At 42.6% G+C, this 27,933-nt stretch overlaps 2 protein-coding genes across 2 annotated transcripts; both read left to right on the top strand.

The window, feature by feature from the left end:
- Positions 1-2,838: 2,838 nt before the first annotated feature.
- LOC142210146 (phospholipase A2 inhibitor and Ly6/PLAUR domain-containing protein-like) lies at positions 2,839-9,144 on the top strand. The gene is made up of 5 exons (XM_075279172.1): positions 2,839-2,909; positions 3,026-3,139; positions 7,417-7,560; positions 8,498-8,638; positions 8,951-9,144. The coding sequence occupies exons 1-5, from the start codon at positions 2,858-2,860 to the stop codon at positions 9,142-9,144; spliced, it is 645 nt and encodes a 214-aa protein (XP_075135273.1). The 5' UTR covers positions 2,839-2,857.
- A 4,488-nt stretch (positions 9,145-13,632) lies between these two features.
- On the top strand, positions 13,633-27,712 carry LOC142210145 (urokinase plasminogen activator surface receptor-like). Its single transcript, XM_075279171.1, has 5 exons — positions 13,633-13,680; positions 15,415-15,528; positions 23,359-23,511; positions 25,415-25,555; positions 27,528-27,712. The coding sequence occupies exons 2-5, from the start codon at positions 15,474-15,476 to the stop codon at positions 27,710-27,712; spliced, it is 534 nt and encodes a 177-aa protein (XP_075135272.1). The 5' UTR covers positions 13,633-13,680; positions 15,415-15,473.
- The last annotated feature ends 221 nt before the right edge of the window (positions 27,713-27,933 follow it).

Genomic DNA, 27,933 nt, shown 5'->3' with positions numbered 1-27,933 from the left:
CAGTGAACACTGTATTCTTAGTTAAGAGCAGAACTTCTCCCTCCGCGCCTATGATTTTTCTGCCTATCTGACATTGAGTCCCAGGAACCATACAATCTTCCTCCTCTGCTCTTCTATCCCATGTTAAATGTCATGGCAGCTATTTTAGGTTGTCTGGGAAGAATTGAAAAAAATTTGGTTTAATTGGAAACCAAAACTTTTGGAAATTTAGGGACAAAATTGCAGTCCTTAAAAAAAAGGAGTCTTTAATCAAACCGGGGGAAAGGCATGACCAAGGACACAAATGCTAGCTAATGTGATGAACATTCCTTTGGAAACTTGCTCTGATAGGAAATTTGATAATACAGATTCTCCCATTGGTAAGAGCCGAGGCCTGTCGTAAGAATGGATCCCTTTTTGTAGAGAAACCCTTTAAAAAAAGAAGAATGGATGTAAAGTTCTTCATAGGTTCATACATGATGAGTATTATGGTGATTGAAAACGAATTTGAGTTCTCTTCTTTCTCTTGGTTGGTTCTAGTTCCGGAAAATAGTAATATCACCAATGGACTGGTGTGTCGATCCTGCTTATCTCCTGACTCTACGTGGTGTGACACATCAGATACTGTAGAATGCATAGGCGATGACAATATGTGTATCCTCAAGACAAGAAAAGTAACAGGTACGAAAAATTGTTATTGTTTAACTTTACCGAACAATTGCCACCTTTTGGAAGATCAACACCTGGAGCTAGAGTGAAGTTACCATTTTCCATCAAGGAGAATGTATTTGCATATAACTATTCCAGAATCCCTAGTAAAGCATGAATGGTCCGTTAGGCTCTACTCTCTGCAAGGTGGCCTGCAAAGGAAGTCTTCCAAATGAGGCATAGTGCCCCTTCACAACCATCATTACAAACTGGCTATATAAAATTTTGACAAATTTGCTAAATTTGATTGTGTTACTTGACTACCTAGTGTGTGTGATTTGTCGACTCTACCTCTATGTTCCATCCTCTTCGTAAAAGGAATCTCCAGGGCTCAGTCCTAGTTCCCTACTTTCTCTTTACACTGCCCCTATTGGACAAACAAACACCAGATTTGTGGTTTTCTATAGACACTGAATAATTTACTGTAGATCTTTCCATGAATTTACCCTGCATTACTACAGAACCCTATAGATTATTTACATCATATCGTTTATCTAAAACTTTATCCTTCAAAAACAGAATTTCTCTTGATTTCTCATGAACTTGATGTTTCCATTTTCATGTTCGGCACTGCCATAACTATGGGGCAACAGGCCAACTGCCTTGGGCTTATGTTAGAACTTTCTGTTACGCCCTCACCGGTATATTGAGTCATGGGATACTTTATGAAACAAAATCTAGAACTGGATTAGTTTATTAAAGTCAACAAGGTCACTGTTACGTTAAGTCTTCTTCATATAGGAGGCCTATTGGGTTAAATTGTAGTTCTTATGTGTATCTTTGCAGGACCCAACTCAGTCTCAACAACCATTCGAGGGTGTGCATCAAAATCCTTCTTGATAGCATGTCCCAAAGTGTTCTAGGAACAACAATTGAAATTAAGTTTATCTGCACCAGCGGTGGCCTCAGTGTCCACAAAGTCATCCTGAGTCCAGCCATGGTGTCTTCTACTGCTGAAAACCTTCTTCTAACATCCTTGGATAAATTCGACCAAAATAAATGAAATAAATAAAAGTTTACAAGAGATAATATTTGTATATCATTTCTTCCATCGTCAACTTTCCATTAAAATAGATAAATATTCAAATTTAGAAGTGATAGAACATTTGTATCCTATGTCTATTGATTTTTCTTCTCTTGTAATTTTACTCCAATGTTGCTCATTTCTTCTTTTGATCATTCAAAGATTCTCCTTTGTGGGAAGATTTGGTATAATTTTAGGTCAAATTCTGTGGCGTTCCGAAACTTTCAAGCACCCTTCTACGTTCCAGTAACCAAAATCTCATGGAGGCACCATCAATGTGTGTGTTGGGCACAACGAGAAGATGGGAATGATGGCACACGTGTGTACAGATATGTTGCGAACAGGTCAAATGTAAAGTGTAGAGATGGGAGTGACTCAATGGTGTAACTACCATTGAGACAGTAGAATGTTCCTATGGGGCCCATAGAATAAGGGGGCTTGAAGGACCATCTCACAAGACACTTGGCCATCCAAGTATAGTAAAACCTTCCTCCCTACTCTGTGCTCTGAGATTTATGCTACAGTCTGTTTTTATTTGGTCAGTATATAGTCACATAAGGAACATGTTGTAAATTTTGCAAATTTTTTCTTTTTCTTTTTATTACTCAATTTAATTTTCTTAAAAATTTCAAGAGAAAATCCATTATTTCTGCAGCTCATCTTTGGCCAGTTTTTCATTTTTACTTTTTTTTTTTTTTAGAAATTAGGGAGAGGTCTTTCAGCCTTTTACCATACCAAATTCTGACTTTTGCTATGAGGTCCCAAGGTTTTCTTTGTACTCTGGAGAGGTTGACTGTCGTGAGGAGATGTTACGCAAGGGGGCCCAAGCATTGTCTACATTACAAAGCCGGAGAAGGCTAGCGTGCCACCTCTCGTTGCGTTATATGTTGTATATTTCACGTATCAAGCTGCTTTCATAAACTAAGGCGTATTGTACCGCAGTAAATATACACTGACAAAAAGTTGAGTTTATAAAAAAACAAAAAAGTGAGGGTACATTAAGTTTTGTTTCTTAGCCAGTAGGTTTTCATCTGTTTACAGTAATGAGGAGGACCCTCCCATGTCTCATCCCAACCGAAACAAAAAAATAAGAACCTCAGCCAAAGTTTCCATCTCATAACAGGACCTGACTTCAAGTGGTGAACGATGTCCTCCGTGAGTAGAATCCTGATCCTCCTCATCGCTCTTGTAGCCAGAAGTAAGTTTTTGGATGATTTGTAACACACAGATTGTCTTTCTCTTTGCATTAGTTTATTGTGAAGGTGTGTAATTCCCCATATTGTATGATCAATGTCCTGTGTGATGTCTCTATAGGTGACGCTCTCTCGTGTATACAGTGTATGTCTACAAACTCATCGTGTTCTGGCCACAGTGTGACTTGTCCCTCGGGCTATGTGTGTGGATCTTCATACACAAAAACCCTTATTGGTGAGTTATAGGATCCCATATATCTATAGTGTCTTGAAGCTTTATATGAGTAAAGGGTTGTCTATGATTTTCCTTCACTGGTTTTCTTACCAATGATTTTTTTTTTTTTTTTTAAAGATAGATTGTGAGCCCCATATAGGGATCACAACATACATTTTTTCCCTATCAGTATGTCTTTGTAGAATGGGAGGAAATCCACACAAACATGGGGAGAACATGCAAACTCCTTGCAGATGTTGTTCCTGGTGGGATTCGAACCCAGGACTCCAGCAATCCTTGGGGTCAGTGATAACCACTGAGCCACCTTGTTGCCCCCTGATTTTTGGCAGTAAATGGGAACATTCGTATTTACACCCAATGGTTCCAAACTATAGATATGTGTCACAGCAAAAAGGATTGTTACTAGTATTTCAACCTTCTTGGGGATGAAGATCTTGGGGGTCCAGGATGATATTTTTTTTTTTTTTATTTTCTAATATATTCTTTATTTAAAGTTTTAAAAAAATTGGGTAGTGGGGGGTTACAGAAAAGAAAAAAACATAAGGGAAAAAATGGAATATATGATTAGATACAGTAGTCACATGGTGTAGAAATATATAAAGACTTGATTGATTCATACAATCATAGATGTCTAGTTGAAGTACCATACCTCCCAACCGACCCGATTTCCGTGGGATATTCACGATTTCGGTGACGTGTCCCACGCTCCCGGTTGGAGGGAGGTATGTCCCGATTTCAACTCAGATCTGCGTCTGGAGGATGCAGATCTGAGTTGAATACATACGCGACTAAAGCAAGGAGCTGTCAAAGGTCAGCTCCTTGCTTTGCTGCTGTACTCTGGCTAGTGGCTGTGTAGGCGCGATGTGATGACGTCACATCGTGCTTACAACAGTATTGGCGAGACTGCGGAGAGAGCGGTGGGGGAGCGAGGAAAAGGTGAGTTTAAGTGGTTTTTGTGTGTACACATTGAGGTGGAACATGAAACTGGGGGGCAGATGGAGGGGACGACATGACACTGGGGGCAGAGATGGGGGGGACATGAATCTGGGGGAAGAGATGGAGGGGACATAATCTGGGGGAAGAGATGGGGACATGAATCTGGGGGCAGAGATGGAGGGGCATTAATCTGGGGGCAGAGATGAGGGGACATGAATCTGGGGGCAGATATGGGGGGAAATGAAACTGGGGCAGAGATGGGTGGCATGAATCTGGGGGTAGAGATGGAGGGGACATGAATCTGGGGGCAGAGATGGGGGGACATGAATCTGGGGGCAGAGATGGGGGGACATGAATCTGGGGGCAGAGATGGAGGGGACATGAATCTGGGGACAGAGATGGAGGGGACATGAATCTGGGGGCAGAGATGGGGGACATGAATCTGGGGACAGAGATGGAGGGGACATGAATCTGGGGGCAGAGATGGGTGGCATGAATCTGGGAGTAGAGATGGAGGGGACATGAATCTGGGGGTAGAGATGGAGGGGACATGAATCTGGGGGCAGAGATGGAGGGGACATGAATCTGGGGACAGAGATGGAGGGGACATGAATCTGGGGGCAGAGATGGAGGGGACATGAATCTGGGGACAGAGATGGAGGGGACATGAATCTGGGGGCAGAGATGGGGGACATGAATCTGGGGACAGAGATGGAGGGATCATGAATCTGGGGGCAGAGATGGGTGGCATGAATCTGGGAGTAGAGATGGAGGGGACATGAATCTGGGGGCAGAGATGGAGGGGACATGAATCTGGGGGCAGAGATGGAGGGGACATGAATCTGGGGGCAGAGATGGAGGGGACATGAATCTGGGGGCAGATAAAGGGTGTATATGAAACTGAGGGAGAGATAGAGGGGGGGCATATAATTTATGCGTGACTGTAAAAGAATTATACTGTATGGGGGCACATGAAAAATTAATGAGAAGGGTGGAGCTAAATTTGCCGCGCCGCGCTACGTGCGCCGCACATTTTGCCACTCTTTCAGTTCTTCAAAAGTTGGGAGGTATGAAGTACTGTGCACAATTTTCAGACAGCAGTGGAGAAAATGCTAAAAAGCAAGAATGTTCAAAAATACAACAGAAGGGTTCATAGTTGATTTTTATCAATTAACCCCTGACCTTAATGTTTTTAGAAGGGGTTGAAAGTGAAGGATCCTACATGTTATCAGTTTTTGTTTCTAAGTATGTAACACATTGACAATTATTTTTGAGTATTTTTGGAAATATTTTTGCTAAGTCGCTCTAATTTAGCAGAGTTTATATCAAAGTAAAATTCCTGCGAAAGAAGAAATTGATGTGGATTAGATAATATCAATACGTCAACCACAAAAGCAGATGTTTTATGTTCTGAACAACCACAAGTATGTTATTAAATGCCTAATTCATTAGAAAAAAAAAATTGTAAGGGGAAGCCCCGTCTGGTTATATTTCCTGTTTTAGAGGGGGGAGAAGTTGTTATTCATTTTTAATTCTAGCAGTAATTGAATAGGGCCGAGATTTTTCCTACAAATTGTTGTGGAATGCCAAATTTTGGAGAGTCTTTAGAGGGCACAGGGGACTCCCGCTATGCCTTCTGAAGACTCATTTACATACAGCAAAAAAACAAAATAATACTGGAACGGCGGTGCGGATCAGAGTTACCCTTCATTCACATCTGCATTCGGTATTCCGTTCAGGAACTCTGCATGTGGACCCCCTGAAGGGAAGACCGAAGCGTGTGCAGTAAAAGCACACGGACCCCATAGACTATAATGGGGTCCGTGTGTTTGCTGTGCGCTGCCCGCATGAATCATGTGGACAGGAAAGTAGATTGTGAATTGTTGGAAAAATAAGGGCCCGGTGTACAGTGCAGGCAGAGTGGATGAGATTCATGCAAATCCCATTCCCACTTTGCGGAAAAGATCGCAGCGCGGATACGCTGTGATTTGCAAAGCCGTTGTGGCTTTGCAAATCGCAGCATGTCAATTATATCTACGGAAACGCCGGCGGCTTTCCCGTAGATATCATTTTAAGAGTAAGTCTGCAGAGGAAAACTCAGTGAACTTTCTCTTCAAAGCGCTGCGGAAAGAACCGCAATGCAATCACTCAGCAGCTCTTCCCGCATCACTTTATCACTGCGTCTTTGTTGAAAAATTGATTCTAATGATAGGATACCTTTAAGTATTTGCTGTTCCTTGGGTTTATATGAGTGTTAGTTCACTTTAAGGTCATACAGATATCTCAGTAGCTTTGGATCTATATTGGAGGGGGCCTTAGTGTCTTTAATTTTAGTAATGAAAGAGTTAATATTCTGTTCTCTTATTAAAGGGGGTGTCTAGGATAATGACGGTAGAAGAGTTACTCCAGCATGCCACTTTAACAAATAACTTTTAATTCAAACGTCTAGGATATTGCTGTTGATGATCATCACTATTAGATCAATAACATCCCGGGCCCCCTACAGATAAGCAATTTGGGTTAGCTCCATTTTCTCTTCTCAGGACAGTGACACCAAGTCCATTGGTCATATGGCCATACTGTAGCTCAGTCTCAACGGGACTGAGCTGCAATACCAAGTATGGCCACTATATGATGTATGGAGCTGTACTTGGTAAGTTCTGAAGGGTCCCAGCACTTGTATAAACACTACATCCGCTTCAATAATAATGATGGTGGAAGTTCTATGTGTTGGGTTTCCACCAATCTGTTATTGTTAGGGCGATAGGCCAAGGCCCCACATGGCATAAATAGCGAGGTTGGACTACGGCGGAATCATCGTGTTTTACATCCTCTGCAAAGTGGATGGGATTCTAGCAAATCCCATCCACACATTGCAGGAAAATACGCACAGCAGGAATGCTGCAATTTCCAAAACTGGTTTCTCGGTGTCCTCTTCAGACATCCTCTGACTCTTGGCTAATGTCACATGGCTGGGGGTCACCTGTGAAGCTATTGATGTTTATGATGAAATCGCTACGTTCCTACTGAGCCCTGAGATCTCACAGCATGAGATCAGAGTGAAATTCCTCAAAATGAAAGTGAAACTAACCTGTTCTACGAGGTTGTGTACATCGCCCTGGTGATGAGGTTACTCACATGTTAGGCAATGCTGACACTTTCTGTTTCTCACGTGATCAGGAGCGACGACACGTCTTCTGTAATATTACAATATGGTATTTACTCTTGTTTCCCTTAATGCTCAGGGCATTAACAGACATTTTATTGGTCGAAGGTGGAGAACCCCATTAAGAATGTTCCACAATATTAAATTGCAATACATTGTTTATGTTTATTTACAGGTGGAACAAAGACGGCTTTTATCAGGGCGTGCATGCCCCAAACTGACTGTAATATCAAGGGCAGCATGGGCATGAAGCAAGGGCATGTATGGATGGTCACATCATGTTGTGGCACTGACAACTGTACTCCTGGTATTCCTGAATGTAAGTCATCCATTTCCGCATTCTGGGAAACCTGTAGTCTGGGAAAGGAATTTGGTCACCGACCCCCAGCTTAGATTCTACATAAAGTTGCTATCTTCAGTAATGTGGGGCACTATTGCTCGGTTGTTCACTATACTGAGATGATGAAGGACAAATAACAAACAATGGACATACGTCTTCTTTTCAACCTTACTAGTTCCAGATGCATCGTTACCTTTCCCTGTTTGCTGAATACATCTAGATATGTGTGGGTTACAAGACGGATTGCATTGCTCATCAAAACTTTTAATATAAGAGCAATAGAGATAAGTAGACATGGCAAACCTCTTAGGATTTGTTTCAGGTTTCGGGTGGCTCAGGTCCAAGATTCATTTCGGGTCAAAATGGAGATTCATCTCAGGGCAACTAAAATGGCCACTGCATTATACTTTTGGGTATTGTCAGATGAAAGTATAATAGGTGGAGGCCCAAAGGATGTGAAAAAAGTTTAAAAAACCCCTCTCATACTCACTTTCCCTCAGGTATTTTGGACCTCGTTGAAGCATCCAGCATCTTCGTGGTGCTGTTATGTGCCCAGGGTGACCATGGAGGCCCAATGACCTCCAGTGACGGACTCCAAATTTTCAATTCATACCAATACCAATACAATATTTTAATGTGTTTGACAGGCTGCAGTTCACAACATAACCCATAGGTGGCCACACAAGGACACATAGAGCGCATCACATTGTAAAACAATATTGTCTTGAAAAACTAACCATCTCTCAACTGTTCCCTGGGAAAAGACCAGTCATTTAGTTTGAGTTTACACTGGGTTTTTTGGCCCGGGTTTGAATGTGGAATCCGCGTCAAAATCCGGGTCAAAAATCCACCTCCCATTGACTTCATTGAACACCCCCTTATGATGGTGTTGTCTACTTCTTCTGTTTATTTGTAGTACCAACAAAAAAATCTGACCGGAATAAAGAGATCTGTCCATCCTGTGTGTCTGGTAACTCGACCTGGTGTAGCGCGTTCCAACTCGTACAATGCAGAGGAGATGAGACTATATGCCTCATGCACTCAACAAAAATAACAGGTACCCAAGGTCGCTTCTTTTTACTTTGTTTGGAGAACCATTGGCTATATACATCCGATATATGTCGGCCAAACCAGGTGAATTTTGTGGGACCACTTTTCTATCCAATGTATATGGAGGCAACCAACTCTCACTGCCACCGGCTAGTTTGGATTTCCCCGATTGATCCTTTCTTCCACCCATACAATATATTCAATTGCAGGGTAATTTCTGACACTTATACCGGGCTCAGTCTACAAGATCAGTGTCTATGTCTTCATCTCTGATGCCTACTATTATGTCAAATGATCTTTCTTATGTTTATCTCTGAAGGATCAATTTCGTCTTCAACAGCCATTAAGGGGTGCGGAACAAAATCCCTCTGTGACCTTGGCAGCCAGTTCTACAGCGTTGAAGGATCATCGATCGAAGTTGATTTTTTATGCGACAGTGGAGCCGTACGTGTCCATGAAGTCATCCTGACTCCAGCCATTGCGTGTCTTCTACTGCTGACATTCTTCTTCTGACCTCCTTGAGAGAATTCTTGGGGAAAATATTATTATTGTTCCTTCCATTGTCAGTATCTCATATAAAATAAACCACAGTTGGAAAATATCCAAGTACGGAAGTACTCGAACAGAAGTTTCCAATTTCTATGGCTTTTTATGTTGTCCTATAATGCCACTCTTGTTAGGTGACCCTTGTTCCCTATCAGTTCTAACCATGGGCACCTAGGTTCTGGCCACCCCATGGGTTTGGTTTATAAGAAGTGGACACAGGCGGCCACCACATCTTTAGTCATTTAGATGGTAGCAGTCACGTGATTTACCCATACACATCTGTGGAGATACAACATACTATAGAAACATGACTATACAGCCGTGACTCCTTTTGGGGAGGATACTCTGGTTTGGCTTTATTCCCAGATGATGTTGTTACATTTCCTGATCTATAGGGCACTACCTTCCAAGAGGTGGTGCTAGAGCAAGTTCCTCTTTCCCATCAAGGAGGTTTTATTACTTATTCCTTAGATAGAATTTTTTGTAACACATGTATCATCTAATAAGTCCCCACACAGCTCACAGTGGCATCTCCTTAAGGAGACATAGTACACCTTCTGACCCACGTCTTGACCTCTTACACAGCAAGACCCTGTTATCTATTTATCTATCTGTGTAACCCATAACTCCTATGGAAGATGAAACCCCTGCCAAGCTTAGAAGTAAGAACTATTGAGACTTCTTTGTGCTCTAGCCCTGTATCTCACTGCTCTGTCACCCACCCTGCCTACTACAGAGCAAAGGGGATATCGTCACTCCTTAGGGAGAGACCACCATATAGGTGTGTGGAGACTTATTAAGCCTTTAGCACTCCACTTCGCAAGGGACCATGGGAAGAATATGCAAATCTGTCTTCCATGATGTAATTAGGAAGTCAGCTGCTGCCTCAGTGTTGCAAACCAATAGAGGGCGCTCACTGGAATGTGCAAGCCTGTCTTCCCTGATGTAGTTAGGAAGACAGAATTCCAGTGAAATAACCCAATAGAGGCTGCTCCCTTTAACATCATGCTCGACCTTCCAAGAGGCCTTTGTTTTGCAACGATACTGGGATTATTACCAGGTATAGTCTCTCAACTGAGGACGGCCGTTTTGATGTACTTGCATCTCATCAACCCGAAGTAGAGAGGACTATAACCTGGTAGAGGTGAGAGGCTTAGACACGGTTAAGGGGATATCGTCACTCCTTGGGGAGAGACTACCATATATGTGTGTGGAGACTTGTTAAGCCTTTAGCACAGAGCAGAGCAGTGAGATACAGGGCTACAGCATGAGATATTTTCATTCCAGGGGAAGGGAAGTTTAGTACCGACCCTGTATTATGTGGTGTAGCAGGCAGGGACTGATTCTCTGCAGGCATGTCTCGTTGAAAATTTGTTTACACCCCTGAATATATAAATCCATGGTAATGGACAGTCTTGTTATGTGTTGCACTTCCCAGTGTAACCAAGAAGGAAGAGCCAAGAATCCTGTTTGTAGGAAATGGATCAACAGAGCTTCATTTACCTAAACACGGAATAGTTTGATATATAACCAAATGAATGAATGAATTAATGTTATTTATATAGTGCCAACATATTCCGCAGCACTGTACAATTTGTAGGGTTCAAATACAGACAGCTGTTTCATACAATGGGACTGAGGGCCCTGCTCGCAAGAGCTTACAATCTATGAGGTAGAGGGGGTGACACAAGAGGTAGCAGGGGCAGCATTGCTTATACAGAGGTCAGACAATTTTGTAATAGAGGTGACTGTCATTACACAAACATAAAACTTTATGAGCCATCACCAGTCGTGTCCTGTAACATGTGGATGGAGCTTGGACCTATAAAGTTAGTCTGAAAAGACATCATATCATGTGGGGAAATGTGGGAGCAGGAACAGAGGAGGGTTAAATTTTGGGGATTCTAATTACAGTACGGAAGGGTTTACATTAGGAATTGTGATCGGCCTGTCTGATAAGATGTGTCTTTAGTTTGCGTTTGAAACTGTAGAAATTGGGAGTTAATCTGATTGTCCTGGGTAGAGCATTCCAGAGAAGTGGTGCAGCTCGGGAGAAGTCTTGTATACGAGTGGGGGAGGTTCTGATAATAGAGGATGTAAGTGTTAGGTCATTGAGTGAACGGAGAACATGGGTTGGGCGGTAGACAGAGATGAGGGAGGAAATGTATGGAGGTGCAGCATTATGGAGAGCCTTGTGGGGGAGGGGGAGAACTTTATATTTTATTCTATAATGAATAGGCAGCCAATGTAGTGACCGGCACAGACCAGAGGCATCGCTGTAGCGTCTAGCCTGATAGATGAGCCTGGTCGCTGCATTCAGAATAGATTGTAGAGGGGAGAGTTTAATGAGGGGAAGACCGATTAGTAAGGAGTTACAGTAGTCAAGGCGAGCCAAAGCCGCAGCAGAGTGTGACGGACTCTCCTCAGCCATGTACTGTATCTCCTGACATGTATCCAAACAGTAGAATGGCTAATGTCACATTTTTATCTATATGTGTTTTATAGGGTTAATATCTGAAATGAACAGACCAATAGAAAAGGTTACTACAATTTGGGAGAATTGAGGGGCAGAAAATTTTACAAAGTGTCTAAACCACGTAGAGGTGTAAAGTAGGTACACCATGGTTTTGGCTCAGTTTATACCAGAATTCTGGCGATGTACAGAAAGAAAGAAGAAAGAGAGAGAGAAAATAAAGGAAGGGGGTGAGGGACATAGACTAAATGCAGAGGCAAGTAGGGGGGAAAATTGGGAGGGAAGCGGCTGTTGACGTGCCCAGATCTTACTCATGGGTAGGGTGATGAGTCCAGAAGCCCAGATTAGTATACTAGGTGAATTTAGATTGTGAGTCCTGTATGGGACAGTGGCCAACAATATCTGTAAGTTGCTGCAGAATATGATAGTGCTTTACAAGTAAGAGAAATAACTAAATACTCCAGAGTGGAGTGAGGTGCTGCAAAATATGTTACACTATAGTAATAAAACGTATTATTATTATTATTATTATTATTATTATTATTATTATTATTATTATTATATTTGACATGCCACCCCTATGGATCAGCTGTATAGGGCTGCTTCTGACACTATGCCCAAAATGTAGCTGGAAGCAGTGGGCTCTGTGCCCCACATAGTGGCCTGACCTGGTACTGCAGCTCATCTCCTATTGAAGGCAATGACATCTGAGCTGCAGTACCGGCACTCGGCCACTATACATGGACTGAAGCCAACTGTCTCCAGGCTTGTGTTATGTATAGAAAACGCCTTGTACAGATGATTCATGGTGGAGGGGATGGCTGCTGATCAGATATCTATGGCCCATCCTAAGAATAGTCATTAAAAATAACTTTCTGGAAAACTCCTTCAGACTAAAATCCAACATATCAAAATACAGCTAAAAATATCAAGCAAAAAATGCATTGAGGTTTTTTTTTTTTTATGCAACATTTTTACTTGAGTATTTTTCTCTGCTTTTTTTCTTCTATTAAATTGACATACTCCATCAAAAACACACGTTTCTGAAAACACAGCTTTCCCGCAGATCTTGTATCCCGCAATGTGTGGGTGAAATGTTGTTTACTTTGCTGTTACTGTAAATCACTTGCCTATCTACAAGAGCAAAAAACAGTGTTTCTGCAACGTGGGGCTTTGGCCTCAAAGGGGTTGTCCAGAAACTGCAAGCCCCGGGACTTGTTCCAGCAGAATTCCCCGCTGACATCCCATATCCTCTCCTGAGGTCGCTGTTTGGCCTCGGCGGTGAGGGGGAGCCCCGAGAGCTGCGGGACCAGGGAGCGACTTGGAGCACCAGGGACAGGTGAGTATGTTTTGTTTTGTTTTGGGGTTTTTTCACTTTCCCTGGCCTCCAGAAAAAAAAAATAGCTCTAGATAATAGCTCTAGCCCATAAATTGTGTGATATTGTATTGGACAATTTGGAGTCCTCAACCAAAGGTAAGAACAGACACATCTGTCGTCGAAGGACATTGCCTATAACACAGAGCTGATCAGCACATGTCCAGGTGTCGGATTTCCAATGATTTCTCCTAAGGATAAATCATCAATAACAAGGAACTGGGGTAAGGGGCTATTGCCACTTTTAAAAATGGAAAGCCTATTGTAAAGATAGTCCATCATTTTAGGATCAGTGGTTGTCCACAGTTTACCTGTTTCCCAGAATCTCCTGGCATTGCTTATATGTGCAGTGATGCCCTGTTGACTTGCCATCGACAGTTGCGATTCTTGTCCCATTCACGTCTATAGGACACCGCTGCAGTACACAATCACTACCACTATCAAGAGTGTGGCACATTACAAATCCAAAGGACGCTAGCATTCTACCTTAAGACATGTGCAGGGTTAAAATGTGGTAGCTTTGACACATTGAACTGCTTCCTTGGCTTCTGGAGGGGAGTCACAATCCGCGTCACAATCCGATTTGTTTCTAAGAGCTGAACAATGAACGCCCTGGTTGGAATTTTAAGCTTTCTCTCAGTTCTTGCAGCAACAAGTAAGTTTTCTGAGAAATGGTAAAATGTCATTTATTTTCTCATTGACTTATTATTGACTGCATTTTTAATTGTTTTATTAATTGTTTGTAATTATTAACCCTGCAATGCCTGATAGACTAATATGTCTGTGTAGGACACGTCTTCTCCCCCTCCCCCATCACATTCTGTTCATAACTAAGAAAGATGAGGTACATAGAAAGCTTCTGACTGGGGTCCACTGACCCTCACACAAAGTAACATCCCCTTTACTGCCCCCCACGTGGTATAACAACCCCTTTACTGATCTCCCATTCGTTACTTTGCTCCTTTTTTGTCCTTCATACAACATGTTGCAACAAATACAGTATTCTGTATCCATTAAAGGTTCCCATACTTTGTGTTACATGTCCCTATACAGTAAATGTGCCCATTATAGTCCCCATACAATAAGGACCCCTGTTATATGACCCCATACAATAAGGACCCCTGTTATATGACCCCATACACTAAGGACCCCTATTATATGACCCCATACACTAAGGACCCCTGTTATATGACCCCATACAATAAGGACCCCTGTTATATGACCCCATACAATAAGGACCCCTGTTATATGACCCCATACAATAAGGACCCCTGTTATATGACCCCATACAATAAGGACCCCTGTTATATGACCCCATCCAATAAGGACCCCTGTTATATGACCCCATCCAATAAGGACCCCTGTTATATGACCCCATACAATAAGGAACCCTGTTATATGACCCCATACAATAAGGATCCCTGTTATATGACCCCATACACTAAGGACCCCTATTATATGACCCCATACACTAAGGACCCCTGTTATATGACCCCATACAATAAGGACCCCTGTTATATGACCCCATACAATAAGGACCCCTGTTATATGACCCCATACAATAAGGACCCCTGTTATATGACCCCATACAATAAGGACCCCTGTTATATGACCCCATACACTAAGGACCCCTGTTATATGACCCCATACAATAAGGACCCCTGTTATATGACCCCATACAATAAGGACCCCTGTTATATGACCCCATACAATAAGGACCCCTGTTATATGACCCCATACACTAAGGACCCCTGTTATATGACCCCATACACTAAGGACCCCTGTTATATGACCCCATACACTAAGGACCCCTGTTATATGACCCCATACAATAAGGACCCCTGTTATATGACCCCATACAATAAGGACCCCTATTATATGACCCCATACAATAAGGACCCCTGTTATATGACCCCATACAATAAGGACCCCTGTTATATGACCCCATACAATAAGGACCCCTGTTATATGACCCCATACACTAAGGACCCCTGTTATATGACCCCATACACTAAGGACCCCTGTTATATGACCCCATACACTAAGGACCCCTGTTATATGACCCCATACAATAAGGACCCCTGTTATATGACCCCATACAATAAGGACCCCTATTATATGACCCCATACAATAAGGACCCCTGTTATATGACCCCATACAATAAGGACCCCTGTTATATGACCCCATACAATAAGAACCCCTATTATATGACCCCATACAATAAGGATCCCCTGTTATATGACCCCATACACTAAGGACCCCTGTTATATGACTCCATACACTAAGGACCCCTGTTATATGACCCCATACACTAAGGACCCCTGTTATATGACCCCATACAATAAGGACCCCTATTATGAATGTGCTGACTTTGTGATGTTTCTTTAGGCTACGCTCTCTCGTGTATACAATGTAGATCTGCAACCTTGTCATGCTCAGGCATCGCGATGACTTGTCCTCCGGGCTATGTCTGTGGATCCACATACACAGCATCTGTTATAGGTGAGCTCCATGATTACTTATAGTGCCCGGCAGTGTTTTATAAGAGGTTTTCCAAAGAGTCTACCATCACTTACTTCTCCTGGGACAATCTCAGGGGTTCCGGACTGGTTCGGACCCTGGTTCATGTGATTGGAACCAGCACCTGGACTCTGACTCACTATGATTCCTCCTCCTCCCATGTTCACCCCTAGTTACCTATATCATGGGCACTGGCAATACTATTATAGTGGTGGATTCAGTCAGGCCCATAAACACAGGGGTGGAGACAATGTGACTTAGACTAGAGTCATATGACCAAGTTTCATCTGAGATTTGATCACAGAATTACCAACCTGAACACAATTCCGGGAGACAGACTCCTAGCTAGGAGTCCATGCCTACCAGTGATATACTGTCCTATACTCAAACCAGTACTATAATTGGTACAGGACAGTAGGGACTCCAAACATCAGAGATAACTACACTGTCTACTAATAAGTATTAGGACACCTGTGGTAAAATAGAAAAACATTTCTTCCTATCTAATAGTTGGTAGACCCCAGCAGATGTTTCCTTATGGATGGGATTGAGCGACACAAGACTCCCGGATGCCCCGTGACACTCCTGGTGTATGTGAGCCATCGGTTGGGTGCGGTTTCTCTAGCCAGCACTCGTCAGTCTCTATCTCCCAGTTTCAGGGGTCTGCCGACTCGGGGCACATTCCGACAATGACCGTTCACCTTCCACTTCGTAATCCCATAGGCCACTGAGGATTTTGGGTAATTCAGTTCACTTGCTATGTCCCTTAAGGATCATCCATTTCTGTGGTACCCCACAATGACCCCTTTCTCAAAATCGGACAACTCTGCACTTCGTGGCATCTTGCATGCTACTAATGCCAATGTTGTTTCCTATTTAACGGCGGGAGGCATGACGTACATCACTACCGCAGATATCTTCATTTGCATGGGTGTCCATATACTGATTGGTAGACATTGTATAATGTTAAGGGTCCATCTTTGTGCTTAGTGTCCGGGACAGTAAATCTGGTGAACATGGGAGAAACTCAGACATATAAATCTAGTCTTAGAGGTCAAGTACTAATTCTGATCAATCTGAGTATATGGCCCAAATTCTGGTGCAATTTACTCAAAAGACTGATGAACATGCCCGGCTATAACATATTTCTTAGGTGGTTTAAATATGTTTTTTGCACGTTGCACAATGAGAAATGTTACTGCAAAGTAGTCATATCTTAATATGTGACAACGTCCTCCAAAATTCCACAAAAAAATTGACACAAAGTAAGTTATCCCAATAGTGTTAGGTGAGGTTAAACAAAAGCGTCTAAGGTTGGGTCGTATTCATCATCCGGCATGAGCTATTGTGATAAATGTCATAATATCAGACAAAATTAGCCAACCTTCTCTTATGTTTTATCTCATGTGCTGCAACACAAGACTACAATACAGAGACCGATTTACTAACCCTGTCTAACGTTAAGGCTAAGGCCCCACAGGCCATAATCGCAATGCTAAAGCGCTGCGGAAAGAACCATTTACGTCCCGCGAGGCCCTGGCCTAAAAGAGCTAAAATTACTAAACCATCTAAGGCCGGAGCCCCACGTTGCAGAAACACAGCTTTTTTTTGTTGCAGTTTATTGAGCCAAAGTTAGGAGTGGATTGAGCAGAAGGTAGATGTATAAGAACTCTCTACTAGAGATGAGCGAACAGTAAAATGTTCAAGGTTCGATATTCATTTCGAGTAGCCCCTCAATATTCGACTACTCGAATCGAATATCGAACCCTATTATAGTCTATGGGGGGAAATGCTTGTTTCAGGGGTAGGCAACATTCGATCAAATTATACTTACCAAGTCCACGAGTGAGGGTCGGGCTGGATCCTCCGAGAAGTCTTCTCTGTGCAGCGTCCCCGCGGCGTCTTCCGGCTCTGAATTCACTCTGCCAGGCATCGGGCCTGGGCAGAGCCGACTGCGCATGCCCACACTACAAGCGGACATGCGCAGTCGGCTCTGCCCAGGCCCGATGCCTGGCAGAGTGAATTCAGAGCCGGAAGACGCCGCGGGGAAGCTGCACGGAGAAGACTTCTAAAGGTAGGAGAAGAACCAGCGTTGATTGGCCGACTGTATAGCATTCGGCCAATCAATGCTGGTTCTGCATCGAACTTTTACATTCGAACAGCGAGTGGTACTCGATCGAGTACGAGTATTTCGAATACCATTGTATTCGATTGAATACCTACTTGATCGAGTACTACTCGCTCATCTCTACTCTCTATGTATCTCCCATTCCACTTGTAGCCATTCTTGGCTTTCGCTGAAAAAAAAAAACGCAACAAAATCTGCAACAAAAAAGCTGTGTTTCCACAACACTTACAAAATGGGATGTAAGAAATGTATTTTCCCTAGATTACAGCAGCATGCAGGGAAGATTCCACCACAGGGATACTTTGTGATCTGCTTCTTATCTAATAAATAGATCCAAAGTGGAGAACCCTTTAACCGGTTAAGGACCGCTGGCCGTAAATTTACGGCCAGCAGTCCTGGTCTCTAAGACCAGCCGATAGTAAATTTACGGCCGGTCTTCAGAGACTCACTAGGCAGGGGGAGGGCAGGGGTTAGGTGTTACTAACACCTAACCACCCCCTCAACAACGTTCAGTCGGACTCAGTTCCGACTGAACGTTTTAACCCTTTCGATCGTGCCGTGAAACATCACGGCGCGATCGAAAGGGATCCGCCGAAGATTGAAGCTGATCGGCACCCCCCGCGGCGAGATCGGGGGGTGCCGATGTCAGTAGAAGGTAGTCTGGGGTCTGGCCAGTGACCCCAGACTACCGGAGCCCCACATACCTGGTTGATCCTGCCGACCGATGGAGGAAGTGAGCGATGCAGCTCACTTCCTCTGCAGCTTGCAGGACACGAGCAGGCTTGTGTCCTGCTCGTGTCCTGTCTGCTATTGTGCAGATTCAGTTGATGCTTTCATCAAAGCATCAACTGATTGAAGTGTCCTAAATGGACACATGAAAAAGTTAAAAAAAAAAAAGTTAAAAAAAAATAAAGTGTATGAAAAAAGTAATAAAGTTATAAAGCCCAAAAATCCCTTTTTCTCTATACAAAATGAATTATATAAAAAAAGTACTAAAAATTAATAAAAACAATGCAAATTTGGTATCGCCGCGTCCGTAACAACCTGTACAATAAAACTGAAATAATATTTAATGTATATGGTGTACAGCTGAAAAAAAAAACGGAAAAAACCCGCCAGAAGTAATGATTTTTCACCATATCACCTTACAAAATATGCTACAAAAAGTGATCAAAAAATCATATGCACCCCACAACAGTACCAATAAAAAGCGCAGGTTGTCCCGCAAAAAATAAGCCCTCAACCAACACTGTCAACCGAAAAATAAAAATGTTACGCCTCTCAGAAGATGGCGATGCAAAAATCACTGATTTATGTCCCCAAATGTGTTTTTGTTCTGCAGAATTAGTATCGCATAAAAAAATACTATAAATGAGGTATCGCCGTAACCGTACCGACCCGCAGAATAAAGGCTACATGTTACTTATACTGTACGCTGCATGGCGCAAAATTTAAAGGGTACAACTCAATGCCAGGATTGATTTTTTATTTTTTTTTTAAATCCAGCAAGAAAGAGTTAATAAAATGTATTCAGTAAATTATAGGCACCCAAAAATGGTGTCATTACAAAATACATCACATCCCGCAAACAACAAGCCCTTATATGGCCACGTCACCAAAAGAATAAAGAAAATATAGCATCTAGTAATGTGAAGACAAAAAAAACCAAAATTGCCAAATTATTAGAACACAACTGGCGGCGTCAGGAAGGGAATGTATAAGCTGTGCGAGCGAATATCAGTGGACACCCCAGATTTACAGCTTATGAGGGAACAGACACCAGAAGTGACCCCCAAAGTGACCCCCAGAGTGACTCCCCCAATCATAGGAGCTACTGGGACATAGTAGGGAATTTGGTGTCTGCAATGTTCTCCGCACAGCTTATATATTCCCTCTTCGCCATCCGCCGTGCAGTCACGTCCGGATACTAATACTCACTACACCCCCTGATAAATTCTTTGAGGGGTGCAGTTTTCAAAATGGGGTCACTCCTTTGGGGAATCCACTTTTCTGGTACCTTACAGGCTCTACAAACATGACATGGCGTCCAGATACCAAACATCTGAATCTGTACTCCAAAAGCCTCATCGCGCTCCTTCCCTTCTGCGCCCTGCTGTGCGCCCAAACTGCAGTTTATGCCACATGTATGACATATGTATGACACTGGTGTACCCGGGATAACGGACGTAATGTCATATGTGGGTATAAACTGATATTGGGGCACAGCCAGACACAGAAGGGAAGAAGGGTTATTGGGTTTTTGGAGTGCAGACGGTTTGGTTTTTGGATGCCATGACACTTTTGCACAGCTGAAACGCCAGTAAAGTGGAATCCCCTGATATGAGACCCTATTTTGGAAACTACACCCCTGAAGGATTTATCCAGGGGTACAGAGAGCATTTTTAGCCCCCAAGTTTTGCTATAACTTATTATCCATAAATGAATACGAAGCTGATTGTGAGAGGTGAAAATGACCATTTTTCCAGGAATACATCATTTCTGTGCGTAATATATTGTGCCTGACTTGTATCAGAGATGAACGCTCTGAAAGCTGTTGTGCCCGGGATACCCGCTTACCAGTTTTTGGAGTGTCTCTGCTGACATAAGTCGGGCACAACATATCGGGTACTAAAATGGCGAATCTCTGGAAATTTTTCATTTTTAACTTCTCATTATCAGTTGCGATTTCATTTCTGGAAACTAAATAAATGCAACACTCAAGGGTTAAAAATTCTCGCTACGCCACTTGATAAATCCCATCAGTGGGCTAGTGTCCAAAATAGGGTGACATGTCTGCGGATTCCACTTTATTGACAATTCAGGGGCTTTGCAAAAGTGACGTCCAAAAACCAAACTGTGCTCCAGAAACCAAAATAGCGCTCCTTCCCTTCTGCGCCCTGCTGTGTGCGCAAACTACAGTTTATGCCACATGTATGACACTGGTGTACCCGGGATAACGGACGTAATGTCATATGTGGGTATAAACTGATATTAGGGCACAAGTATGACACTGGTGTACCCGGGATAACGTACGTAATGTCATAAGTGGTTATAAACTGATATTAGGGCACAGACGGACACAGAAGGGTTATTGGGTTTATGGAGCACAGATGGTTTGGTTTTTGGATGCCATGACACTTTTGCAGAGACCCTAAACTTGCCCCTACAAAATGGGGTTTACAGTTACCTCCAGGTCTCTCCAAAAGGAACATGGCCCCCAGAAAGTCCCTCTAAATCTGTACCCCAAAAGCTAAAAAGCGCAGTGCTCCTTCCCTTCTGAGCCCTGCTGTGTGCCCAAGCAGCAGTTTACACCCACATATATCATTTTTTGCCCCTCGGGATGGCCCCTTAATAGTTTTAGGAGTGCAGGTCTCTGACAACACAAAGTGGGTGCAACGTATTGGGCACCGAAATGGCATATTTCTTTCAAAATTTCAATTTTCATTTTGGACATTCATTTTTTGGAAGCATTTTAGGCACAAAATGATAATACCCCTTGATTCATTCCATGACAGGTGTAGTTTATAAAATGGGGTCACTTTTGAGGGGTTTCCATTGTATTGGTACTTTAGGGGCTCAGCAAATGTGACATGGCACCTCAAAACTATTCCAGCCACATCTGCCCTCCAAAATCCAAATACCTCTCTTTCCATTCTGAGCCTCACCATGTACCCATACAGCAGATTATGGCCACATATGGGGTATTGCCGTGTTCAGGAGAAATTTTGTAACAAACTGTGGGGGGCTTTTAATTTTTTAACTACTTGCAAAATTAAAAATATGGCGCTAAATGGACGATACATTGTGAAAAAAAAGTAATTTTTCATTTTTACGTCCCAATGTTAATAAAATCTGTGAAACAGCTGTGAGGCCAAAATGCTCACTCTACCCCTAGATAAATTCTATGAGTGGTGTAGTTTCCAAAATGGGGTCACTTATAGGGGGTTTCCACTGTATTGATACTTTAGGGGCTCTGCAAATGCGACATGGGACTTGAAAAATATTCCAGCAAAATCTGTCCTTCAAAATTAAAATAGCGCTTTCCATTCTGAGCCCCACCATGTTCCCATACAGCAGATTATGGCCACATATGGGGCATTTCTGTGTTCAGGAGAAATTGTTTAACGAACTTTATGGAGCTTTTTCTCCTTTATCCTCTTGTGAAAATGAAAAATTTGGGGCTAAATTGACAGTTTATTGGAAAAAAAGTAATTTTTCATTTTCATGCCCCAATGTTAATAAAATCTGTGAAACAGCTGTATGGTCAAAATGCTCACTCTACCCTTTCATATATTCTTTGGGGGGTGTAGTTTCCAAAATGGGGTCACTTTTAGGGGGTTTCCACTGTATTGGTTCTCTAGGGGCTCTGCTAATGCGACATGGCACCTAAAATTATTCCAGCAAAATCTGCCATCCAAAAGCCAAATAGCGCTCCTTCCATTCTGAGCCCCGCCATGTACCCATACAGCAGAATATGGCCACACATGGGGTATTGCCGTGTTCAGGAGAAATTTTTTAACAAACTGTGGGGGGCTTTTACTCCTTTATCCCCTTGTGAAAATTAAAACTTTGGGGATAAAGTGACATTTTAGTAATTTTTCATTTACACATCCCAATGTTAGTAAAATCTGTGGAATAACTGTAGGGTCAAAATGCTGACTATACCCCTTGATGAATTCTGTGAGGGGTGTAGATTCTAAAATGGGGTCACTTTTGGAGGGTTTCCATTGTTTTGGTACTCTAGGGTCTCTGCAAATGAGGCATGGCGCCTGAAAATTATTCCAGCAAAATCTGCTGTTCAAACACCCAGTGTCGCTCCTTCCCTTCCATGCACTGCTGTGTACCCAAAAATCAGTTTACGCCCACATGTGGGGTATTTCTGTGTACGGGAGAAATTGCATAACAAAATGTGAGATGCATTTTCTCCTTTAACCCTTTGTGAATGTGTTAATTTTAGGTCTAAATGAATGTATTAATGAAAAAAAATGAAATGTCTAAATTTCACTTCCATATTATGTTTATTCTTATGAAAAACTTAAAGGGTTAACAAACATCCCAAATGCTGTTTTGAATAATTTGAGGGGTGTAGTTTTGAAAATGGGGTGATTTATGGGGGTTTCTATTATATAGGCCTTTATAATTCCTTACAGAACTGAAGCGGTCCCTAAAAAATTGGTTTGGAGAATTTTCTTGCAAATCTAGAAAATCGCTGTTACACTTGTAAGCCTTGTAACGTCCAAAATAAATTAAAAGACAATCAAAAGATGATGCCGATATAAAGCAGAGATATGGGAGATAATATTTATTCATGTATTTGGGTGGTATGACTATCTGCCTGAAAAGCAGAGAATTTCACATTTTGAAAATTGCAATTTTTTCAAAATTTCCATCAAATTTCCTAGTTTTTTTATAAATAAATACAAAAATATTGATTAATATTTACCACTAACATGAAGTATAATGTGTTACGAAAAAAACAATCTCAAAATCATTTGTGTAAGTTAAACCGTCTCAAAGTTATTGCCATTTAAAGTGACACATGTCAGTTTTGAAAAAAAAGGCCTGGTCTTTAACATACTTTTGGGCCTGGTCCTTAACCGGTTAAAGAACTTTTATATTTATTTTTAAAATTTCAATTTAATAAAAAAAATCAAAAACAAAAAAGTATCTGCTATGTTTGTTAGAAGGGGAAATAAAGATCGAAAGCTTAACCCGGAGATGCATGCCTCCAACTGAATGTGGCTTCAAAGGCAGCATGACCCTACGGAAACGTAGAAGAGAAAAGATGGCCACGTCCTGTTGCAGTGATGACGACTGTTCTCCTACTGTTCCCGTGTGTAAGTTATTGACTGTTGTCTTCTTCTAAGAAGTCTCTCAAAAAAAATGACTGCAAGATAACTAGCTTTGAAAAAAAATCCTCAAGTGCTATTTCGCCATAGAGTATCAAAATGTATAACATTTATATGCTTTGTATATTGTTTTGTATGGTTTATATATGTGCCACAGTGCATGTAAAATGTTTTGCAGCTTCCTTTATGTGATCCCCCCTGTTTTGGAGCAATCCACATAATGAGGTACACCCCTTCCATTGCAGGAGGAATTGGAACAGCCAAACCAATCGTTGGCTGAGTTGAGAGGAGGAGACTTAGGCTGGGTTCACACTGGGTCTCTTGGTCTAGAAATTGAGGCGGAGGCCGCCTCAGTTTCCGGACCGACAAATGGGTAGCTGCACTCCGCTCCGGAGGGAGTGTCTTCTGGCGGATGTTGCGAGTTGAATCCGCCTGAAGAATGAACATGTCGCTACTTTTTTCCGGGAGCCGGAAAAACCACCCATTGATTTCAATTGCAGCCATTTTGTTGGTCAGGATTTTGAGGCGGATTCCACCTCAAAATCCCGACCAAAATACCCCATGTGAACTCAACCTTAGGGTCTCCAGAGAGAGTCAGTTGGTGTAGCCGAGTCCTCTGAGTTGAGTAGACCACCATTGCTGAGTGACCATTGCAGTCAAGTGGTAATTGTGGTGAGCTCATTTCAGAGACCCCCCGCCCAGCACAGATTAATACAGCCATGAGTCAGGGAAGATTTGCTGTCACTCCCTGAAAAAGTGCCAATTTGGAGGAGCTTAGTTTACAGAGTCGCACCGCCTGGACCCTGCTGTGTACTGAATGTACCTCTATTTATGGACATCCCCCTGCTGAGGAATAACCATTACCAAGACTTGTACCATCACCTACAGTGGAACTCCTACTACTACCCCAATCAGGCAGTTATTATATGACTATTCATGAGGTTCACCTGAAGGTATCGCGTCTTTGACCCAATAGTCATGGATAGAGATGAGCGAACAGTAAAATGTTCGAGGTTCGATATTCGTTTCAAGTAGCCCCTCAATATTCGAATACTCGAATCGAATATCGAACCCTATTATAGTCTATGGGGGGAAAATGCTCGTTTCAGGGGTAGGCAACATTCGATCAAATTATACTTACCAAGTCCACGAGTGAGGGTCGGGCTGGATCCTCCGAGAAGTCTTCTCCGTGCAGCTTCCCCGCGGTGTCTTCCGGCTCTGAATTCACTCTGCCAGGCATCGGGCCTGGGCAGAGCCGACTGTGCATACCCGCACTACAAGCACTACAAGCGGACATGCGCAGTCGGCTCTGCCCAGGTCCGATGCCTGGCAGAGTGAATTCAGAGCCGGAAGACGCCACGGGGAAGCTGCACGGAGAAGACTTCTAAAGGTAGGAGAAGAACCAGCATTGATTGGCCGACTGTATAGCATTCGGCCGATCAATGCTGGTTCTAAATCGAACTTTTCCATTCGAATAGCAAGTGGTACTCGATCGAGTACGAGTATTTCGAATACCGTAGTATTCGATCGAATACTTACTCGATCAAATACTATTCGCTCATCTCTAGTCATGGACATTGACATGTCCAATGTAACATAAACTCAGGCCTTATCAGTGACCCTGCAGCTCATGGTATTGGAAAAGATACTAGAAAGCCCCCAAGAGGCCACAGGTAAACATGGGATACTTGGAAAGAAGAGGACAACCAGGAGAAGTGAGGAAAGGTGGTGTGGAAAAGTTTTTGGATTTTGTACAGACCTCTCCAAGGTCCCTCTACCAAATACAAGGGTGAATGGAACATTCTTCATAGGTTCATACATTACAATTATTATATAATAAGTTTACTTTTTATTACATTTTGATTATTACTATTATTTTTGTCAATTCTAGTGCCGACACAAAGCTCTGAGCCCAATGGACTGGTCTGCCAATCCTGCTCATCTGTGGACTCTACCTGGTGTTACACATCAAAAACTGTACAATGCACAGGGGATGAGAATGCCTGTGTTCTAAGGGTTAAAAAATCAACAGGTAACAAGGAAATTTTCTTTTACTTCATTGTAAAGGGAGTCTATCATATCCCCCCCCCATACTGAATGACTATCACTCATACAGTATATAAGGAAAAATATCTCCGCCTGATGAAGGGACCTTCTTAGTAGTCCCGAAAGCTCGCAATATGTCATCATTTGGGATAGACTCACTGTGCACTATTCAGAACCCATCTTCTCTGTTATCTGTGCTGCTCTATGGAGTGGGAGTTCATCTCCCCACTGCTATGATATGATCCATACAATACTATAAATCAGATGAGGGCTTGTGAACAGCAAATATTATCCTGCAATTGTTAGGAGTATTTAGGTTCTTTAATTTCTATTTTTCTTACCTGGGGAGTTTTTGGCTGCGCAGTGTCTGGGGTGGCATCCTGGCGCTGCGGGGTTGTCCTGTCGTGAGTATTGGTGCACACCTTCTGACTTGCACGTGCGCACTGATGGTAGGCAGCTTTATCTCCTGGTTGATTAGTCTGTCCTCCCATTTGCACCTGGGAGGAGTGGTCTCTACTCTGTATTTAAACCCATGCCTCCCATGGTTCTGTGCTGAGTGTCGCTTTTACAGAGCTAGGCCTTAGCAGGAGGAGTAGGTGGTTATCTGGGATAGAGGAAGTTCCGTGGTTGATTTTTGGGAGGTTTGGGTGAACGAGTTGGTTTGTGTGTTTTCCCTTCTGTGTTCACCAATCCTCCCTCTGTGTAAAATTGACTGTGTGAGTGAATTGCCTTATCCTTTGATTTCTACTCAGTTTCCCTGTGTTTGTTTCCTAGTGTATGGTTCCTTCCCATATTGGTTTGGGGGAATCCTTTCCCACATTTTTCCTGTGTGCTGCTTGTGTTGTTAGTCAGCGCACACCCTTGTCAGTCCCTGTCAGTAGCAGCTTCACTTGTTCGTTAGGGGTGACCCCCTTTAGTCTCCAGTCCCTAGAGGTCTTATAGGGCATTCCTTCTCCCACTTCCCTCTAGGCCTACGGTATCAGTGAGAGAGGAGCTGTCGGGGTCAGGCTTAGCCTGAGTACAGCCGACCCACACCCGTGAGGCAGGGACCGGGATAGCTAGTGGGAGTAGTGCAGGGCAAGATTTCCTACTGCTATCCCTTAGCCCCGTTGCAGCTACCTGGACTGACATAACAGCAATCTTCACTCTGGCCAGCAAGCCAATAATAGACTGACACTAGCCAATTCTGTAGTATACTAACTAATATGGAGGACTTACTGTATACTGCCTGGCATTGAGGTCTCACAATATACTGCCTTTAAAAAAAAAGATTTGATTTTGATGGGCGGGAAGATCGATAAAAAAAAAAAAATCCTAAACAATCCTGATTTCTGAAGACTAACAAAAAGAAATGGTGCAGCTTATATTTCCAGGATTTATAAAGTGAAAGCTCTCCTGTGATTGGTTGTTATAGCCATGAGGGCTGGTGTTTAGGTTCGGCCATCCTTCTATATGAGGTTTAATAGTTGTGGGGATTCGCTCGGGTAAATGCTCGGTAGCAGTGCAGGAAACAGGGACACAGACACTGGGTTGCACACAAGTTCAGGCTTTATTCACTTGTAGCGCATTCACTGCCTTTGCAAAAGCATAAAATAACCAAAAACAAAAATCTTCTCGGCTGAAAACTCACTTAAACATAACGAACCTTTCTCTGACTGTACAGGAGCCTGGCTAACAGTCTCCCATCTTGGCAACAACAACGGGTGGCACAGTACCCGCTCTGTAGATTTGCTCTGTCAGTGTGGTGCCACCCACCTATTCCTCACACTGAGACTATTATCAGGCCTTGATTACCCAGCTGACTTCCCTGGTGTGAGTCTTTATCATGCACCCTTTAGCTGCCTGGCTGTGACATGCCTGTTTTCCCAGACCACACCCTTCACTCTCTCACATAATGTATTGAATTATTATTATTATTATTATTATTATTATTATTATTATTATCTGTATCTTTGCAGGATCAATCCTAACAATTAAGGGATGTGCAACAAGCTCATTCTGTTATCTTGGCAGTCAGTCCTACAGCATGAACGGAGAATCGACTGATTTTACATTTATCTGTAACGGTGGCGGCATCCATGTCCCTAATGTTGTCCTGACTCGAGCCATTGTAGGTCTTCTACTGCTGAAATTCTTCTCTTAGTCAATGAGGCCAAAATAAATTATCAATAGTCTGTTTTTCATTACAGTATGACCTGGCTGGAAAATATCTAAGTGCAAATGTAATATAATATAATATAATATAATATAATATAATATAATATTCTTTTGACTATGTTCTTCTGATTTGCACACTGCCTCCATCCATGACTCAATAATAATCTGTGGAATGTTCATCACTACATTTCAACAAAATGTTTCAAT

The sequence above is a fragment of the Leptodactylus fuscus genome, chromosome 6 (genome assembly GCF_031893055.1).
Source record: "Leptodactylus fuscus isolate aLepFus1 chromosome 6, aLepFus1.hap2, whole genome shotgun sequence".
NCBI lineage: Eukaryota > Metazoa > Chordata > Amphibia > Anura > Leptodactylidae > Leptodactylus > Leptodactylus fuscus.
This window is presented reverse-complemented; position numbering and strand designations above follow the sequence as displayed.